General features: G+C 41.9%; 1 protein-coding gene across 1 annotated transcript in view; it reads left to right on the top strand.

Annotated features, from left to right (window-relative positions):
- The first annotated feature begins 3985 nt into the window (after positions 1-3985).
- The window catches only part of roraa (RAR-related orphan receptor A, paralog a), a 147495-nt gene continuing 144450 nt past the window's right edge, over positions 3986-7030 (top strand). The window contains exon 1 of the mRNA XM_048617284.1: positions 3986-4015. Coding sequence (XP_048473241.1) covers positions 4009-4015 — 7 coding nt within the window. The 5' untranslated portion in view covers positions 3986-4008. The remainder of the gene's footprint in view (positions 4016-7030) is intronic.

Below are 7030 nucleotides of genomic sequence, written 5' to 3'. Positions count from 1 at the left end.
GATCGGGTAGAGGGGTGGGTCTGGATGGGATGCACTTTGCAGGGTTAGTATGGATGCAATGGACCATATGGCCTGCTTCCACACTGCGGGGATTCTGTGATTCTATGACCTTGTTCGTAGAGTGCTTGTGGTGCAGTGGTAGCATCCCTACCTCTGAACCAGGAGGTCTGCATTCAAGTCCCAGCCTGCCCTGGAGCTGTGTTATTACCTCTCCAAACAGAGTGGTTTGACTCAGTCAAGATTGTACATGTTATTTCTAGCACGAAGTATTAACGTGGTAAATGTGGGTATCAGACTGTGATTGAACCCCACAGGCACAGGGCAAATGGCAATTGCATTTGAGCAAGATTCCAGGATATCCTGTCTTCATTGGGAAACAAAACAGTGGGTTGTCAAATTGGGTCAATGGGTGATTAACCCTCATAAGGTGTCACAATTCTTCATTTTTGCTCATCTGGATTAGGAACTCCTTCATCAGCCTCTTTTGTCAGGGACAGTTAAGCTAAAACTGGCCCTGGTATTTTTTCTTGACTGTAGCCTTGCTCAGTTGTTTCAAGCAAAGACTGTTCATGGGCTTTTCAATCCCCACTCTCAGCTGTACTGAGCTAAACTGAGCTTCTTTCAAGCCCTTCACACCTCCTGGAATCTCCTTGAATCCAACACTTAGCTGCCTACTAATTCCTCAAACGTCCTCCAATGCTCCACAGCACAGGGCCATCCAACTGCTGTTAGTTTCTCTGAGTCCCTGGCACAGAACCCATTTAGTCCATCAATACAACAGCCAACAACAGCATGGTCTAACATGGAATCTACCTCAATGTCTGACAATTTCTTTCTCTGAGTGCCTGTAACCTTTGAACTCCTCTTCGTTGACTCCCAACCATGGGTAGCCATATTGAAAACCTTGCAATAAGCCCCTCCCTTGCTGTGGGACTTGAAAATTGAATGTCGCCACCTAGCAACTCTTATAACTGTTGTATGAAGTTTACTTTCTCGTAACACTGGAAACGGATTTAAGCAATGCTCAGGTCCCGGGGCAAGAGACTGGTTAGCTCAGCGATGTGGAATAACACCAACAGTGTGGGTACAATTCCCACACTGACTGAGGATACCATGAAGGACTGTCCTACTCAACCTTTCCCCTCGCCTGAGTCGTGGTGACCCTCCAGTCGTCTCTCTGTAATTGGAGAGTAACCCTGAAGTCCTCTGGAATTATTGCTAACTCTATTTTTTTTTAACCCAAGGACATTACATCAGTCTGTGTAATCTATTTCCTACCTCACGCATGTTCAGTGATGAGTTAGTAATTGGATATACATGGTACCAGTTTGGCTGCAAGAGTTAGGGCGCTATAAAGATGAATTTTAATGATGGTATTAGCTACTGGAAGGATGTTGTCTAATGGTGGACTTGGGGTACCAGAGGAATGCCTTTTATGGGAGGGTTGGGGCACTAGAGGGATGAACTTTAACACTGGAGTTAGGGTACTGAAAAAAAAGGTTTCAGTGGTGCAGTTAGAGTAATCGAGGGACAGACTTTTATTGAATTGTTTAATATATAGAGACATGGGAGGGCTAGGGAACAGTGGGATTGTCTTCACAGGTTAAGTATAATTCATTACGATATGCACTGTGTACCATCATTAAAATTCAAGCCATCGTACAGTCATACAGCAAAGAAACAGACCTTTCAGTCCAAGCAGTCCATGCTGATTACAAGCCCAAACTAAACCAATCCCACCTGCCTGTGCTGGGTCCATATCCCTCCAAACATTTCTTATTCATGTACTTATCCAAATGCCTTTTAAATGTTGTAACTGTACCCACATCCACCACTTCCTCTGGAAGTTCATTCCACACATGAGCCACTCCCTGTGTGAAAAAAATTGCCCCTCATGTCTATTTTTTAAACTTCCTCCTGTCACCTTAAACATATGCCCCTAGTCTTGAAATCCCCCATCGTAGGGAGAAGACATTTGCCATTCACCTTATCTATACCCTCTTGGTTTTATAAACTCTAAGTTCACCCCTCAACCTCCAGTGAAAAAAAAGTCTCAGCCTATCCAGTCTCTCCTTATAACTCAAACTGTCTATTCCTGGCAATAACTGGTAAATCTTTCCTGAACCATCTCCAGCTTAATAATATCCTTCCTATAACAGGACGACCAGAACTGGACACAGTATTCCAGAAAGACACCTCTCCAATGTCCTGTACAACCTCAACATAATGAAATTGAGTTAAAATTACTTTCCATCTAATTCTAATTGGCCAAGCTTCTTTCAGAAACTGTCTGCAATTGGATGTGGAGATTGTACAATCTGAGCCAAGTGCACACCTTTTCAACAAGCAGTAAATCCTATCGAATATGTCGACTGTAATTCCAGAAGATTAACAATGAAAAATTAATGCAAAATGTAACAAGAAACAAATTATTCAAAATCTGATCTGGGTAATGAAATTAACCTTGCTGAAAAAAGCCATAAGGTAATTGGGGTTTTGTAAGTACGATTGAGGAAACCTGTCACACACAAATAATAGCGCACAAAAGTTCAAAAACAGACATTATCCTTGGAAGGCATATCAAGTAATATGAGGTGGTAATTAGCCAGACTACACAAAGGAGCAGGAATCTCTATAGAGAGATATAGTTGGTTATATTGTTTGATGGGCACCACTCCACGGTAAACGTAGGGCAAGGTAAGGAGGCAAGTCTCACTATTTCTGCCAGAAATCTTAGCAAGAATCTTGACAGTCACAGGAACAGTAATAAAACCACATGACAAGAATTTTACAGGGAGTTTTGTTGAGTAATTATGACAGTAATCATTTATGATAATTGTGGCCGCATTCGTTGTAATAATTGTTGGAATAATCATTGAAAATGTTGAGAGAGTAATCATTGCAAGGATGCTGGATATAATCATTGCAGTAATCATTGAATTAATTATGGCGGCAATCACTGGAGTAATTGTGGCAAAAATCATTGTAGTTGTTGTGGTATTGTAGTAATTGACAAAGTATGGCAGAAATCATTGCAGAAGCTGTGAGAGCATTCATTGCAGTAATTGCGGCAGTATCATTGCAGTAATTGCGGCAGTATAATTGCGGCAATATCATTGCAATAATTGTGGTAGTATCATTGCAATAATTGTCACAGTATCATTGCAGTAATTGTGGCAGTGTTCATTGTAATAATTGTGGCAGTATCATTGCAGTAATTGTGGCAGCAACCCTTGCAGTAATTGATGACATTAGCACTAATTGTTGCAGAAGCTGGGAGAGTAAGCATTGCAGTAATTGTGGTTGCAATCATTTCAGAAATTGTTGCAGCAATTATTGTGGTAATCTTTGCACAAATTGTGATTGTAATCAATTGTGGCAATAATTGTTGGCATAATCATCGTAGTAATCTTTGCAGTAATTATGGCATCATTCATTGATGTAATCGTTGCATGCAATGTGGAAGTAATCATTGAAGTGTTCATGACAGCAATCATCGCAGTTGTTGTAGCAGCAACATTGAAGCAATGATTGAGGTCTTCAGTGCAGTACTCATTGTCATATTCGGATATTATGTTACAAAACAAGCCAGTGCTTGTGGTAAAACTCATAGCAATAATTCTGTTTGTCACCGCAGCAATAATTGTGGCAAGAAACATATTAGTAAATGTGGATATAATCATGGTCTGAGTCATAATTGTGGCAGTAATTGTAATAGTAATTGTGGCAGTAATTATGGTAGTAGTTATAAAATTGTGGCCAGGATCTTTCACAACAGGAAACATGATGCTGGTTTATGATGCTTGTGTTCTCGGTGCCTTGTTCTATGGCTGTGAAACACAGGCAATTCACAGCTATCACGAAATGAAGCTCAACAACTTTTATCTATGTAGTTTGTGGTGTGTTCTGGGCATCTTACGGAAGGGTAAAGCCATGAATTTGACATTCCTCTCGAAGGTAAAGTTGCCGCTCGACAGATGTCTTCTCTGGCTCAGTCATGATCACAGGATGGGAGGTAAATGCTTGTCCAAGAATTTTCTCTACAGTCAGGTAACCAGTGGAACACCCAAAGCTCTGTGTTGAGGGAACGTGCATGACATTGATTTACACAGCTGGGAAATACTAAGAGAGCCTGGAGAGAGAGTGCACAGGAGATGTTGCCTGAGTTGGAGAGTTTCAGTCTTTGAAGACAGGTTGGACAGCCTGGGGTTGTTTTCCTTGGAGCAGGGAAGACTGAAAGGCTCATGTTTGAGATACATAAAATTATAGGGGTTATAAATGGGGTAGATAGGAAGGATGGAGGGATCAATGACCAGGGGCATAGATTTAATGTAAGGGGCGGAAGGTTTAGAGGTGATGTGAAGAAAAGCCTTTTCACCGAGAAGATAGCGGGAATCTGGAACTCACTGGCTGTAGAAGAGACAGAGACCCTTATAACATTCGGATGTGCATTTGTGATGCCAGGGCATAGGAGGTTACGGGCCAAGTGCTGGGAAAATGGGATTGCAGTAGTTCGGTGGCTGTTTTTGACAGGGTGCCGACTTGATGGGCCGAAGAGCCTTTTTCCTTGCCAGAGTTTGCTATGACTGGATGACTATGACTAGCTGATGTCAGAGGAAAATGGAACACCATTTGTGAGCTGTTGTTGTGCCACCACAATGAGAAATGGCTACAGTGGCTTGGCAACACGTGCCAACATCAAAAAGAACAATCTGGTGATAACCACGTCACGTACAGGATGGGTGGCAGAACCTGCCTCTCTCAGATTGGCCTCTTCAAACATCAACAAAGCTGTGGCATGTGTGGACAATCCTCAATGCATTTGATTTGCTGCATGTCCATCATCTTAAACAGATTAGAAAGACACAGAAGACAAATAGGGAATATGTCAGTGATTTTGCCAATATTTGTGGCAAGAGCTGTGTCTGTAACCATAATAAGAATCATGGCAATAATTCTGGCAGCATGCCATTGGTGTTTTTTTTTAAATTTAGGTTCTATTAGGAGTTATACATTGCTTACACTTTTTCAGTTGTAATTTTTAAAAAATCTGCAGAATGACCGCAACACCCAGATGCAATGGAAGAACGGTTCTATAGAGAAATGTACGAAAAAATTTCTATATGCAGCGAGTGGTTAAGGTTGGAATGCACTGCCTGTAAATGTGGTGGATATTAAGAGGATATTGGATGATTGTTTGGAGAGAAATGGGAGATGGGCAAAAGGCAGGAGATTGGCACTGGGCATTAGAACTGGTGCAGATACAATAGACTGACCTCCTTTTGTGCTGTGACAATTCTGTGATTCTCTGTGCGAGAAGTGATTTATTTGTCAAAAGCAGGACTCTGCAGGTATGGGAATTTAACAACATAACACAGTTATAAGGAGCCCCAGGAACCAGTGATTGCCTTTGATCACAGTAAACTGGAATAAAATTGAGAGTTGTGAACTAAGGACTCTGAACCGTTCACATAGGGACAGAACATCTCAGTGGCACTGCCTAAACAAAGCTGGGACAGTCATCATTTGTAAGAAATCACATCAAGGTGAATTTATTCATATTACATTACCAATTTGCTTCAGTTTTGGCTTCAAAATATTGTGGTGATCTGTTCAGTCCTGTTATGACCAATGATCAATTTATTTTGTTTCTTCTGTGGGGCCAAGTCCAGCATTCATTTCCCAAATTTAACTTTTTTTTTCCTTTATCCATTCACGGAATGAGGGCATCGCTGGCTCAGCCAGTATTTATTGCCCATCCCTAATTGCCCAGAGGGCAGTTCAGAGTCAACCACATTGCTGTGGGTCTGGATTCACATGTAGGCCAGACCAGGTAAGGATGGCGGTTTCCTTCCCTAAAGGACATTAGTGAGCCAGACGGGTTTTTCCAACAAAGGATTCATGGTCATCATTAGATATTTTATTGAATCCAAATTCCACCATCTGCTGTGGCAAAATTTGAACCCGGGTCCCCCAGAATATTATCTGAGTCTTGGGATTAATAGTCCAGCGATAATACCACTAGGCCATCGCTCCCCTTGAGGCTGGTGGTGAACCACCTTCTTGAAGCGCTACCACCCTTGCAGTGACTGTAGGTAGGGAGGGAGTTTAAGCTGGGAATTTCAGGATTCTGACTCATTACAAATGAGTAATATTCCCAAGTCAGGGCAGTCCATGAGCTGGAGGGAAATTTGGGAGTGATAATGTGCCCACAACCTGCCCTGGTAGTGCGGGTTAGAGAGGAGGAAGTTGGGTAGTGCTATAGAATAGAGAGACCTAGGGGTTCAGATACATAATTCTTTGAAGTTTGTGTCACATGTAAACAGGGTGGTTAAGAAAGTGCTTAGCAGGCTTGCTTTCATTGCTCCGACCTTTGAGTATAGGAGTTGAAGTAGTACAGGATGTTGGTGAGGCCTCTTCTGGAATACTGTGTTCAGTTCTGGTTTCCCTGTTATAAGAAGGGTATTATTAAGCTGGAGAGGGGTCAGAAAAGATTTACCAGGATGTTGCTGGAAATGGAGGGTTTGAATTATAAAGGGAAGCTGGATAGACTGGGACATTTTTCATTGGAGCATAGGATGTTTAGGGGTGACCTTTTAGAGATTTATAAAGTCATGAGGAGTACAAATAAGGTGAATAGCAGGTGTCATTTCCCTAGGGTGGGGAATTTCAAGACTTGGGGGCATATTTTTAAAATGTGAGGAGAAATATTTGGAAAAGACATGAGGGGCAACTTTTTTCCACAGAGTGCTTCGTGTGTGGAATGAACTGCCAGAGGAAGTGATGGATGCAGGTACAGTTACAATGTTTTAAAAGACATTTGGATAAGTACATGAATAGGAAAGGTTTGGAGGGATATGGGCCAGGAGCAGGCAGGTGGGACTAGTTTAGTTTGGGTTTATGGACTGTTTCTGTGCTGTATGACTCTATGCAAAAACACCATCACTAGGTGTGGGGAAGAGAGGACATACTCTTCATATCTCAATACATTTACCTTACAGGCAACTTCAGGAAGCATTCCATTTGTTTG

The sequence above is a fragment of the Rhincodon typus genome, chromosome 36, assembly GCF_021869965.1.
Source record: "Rhincodon typus isolate 14 chromosome 36, sRhiTyp1.1, whole genome shotgun sequence".
NCBI classification, from domain to species: Eukaryota; Metazoa; Chordata; class Chondrichthyes; order Orectolobiformes; family Rhincodontidae; genus Rhincodon; species Rhincodon typus.
This window is presented reverse-complemented; position numbering and strand designations above follow the sequence as displayed.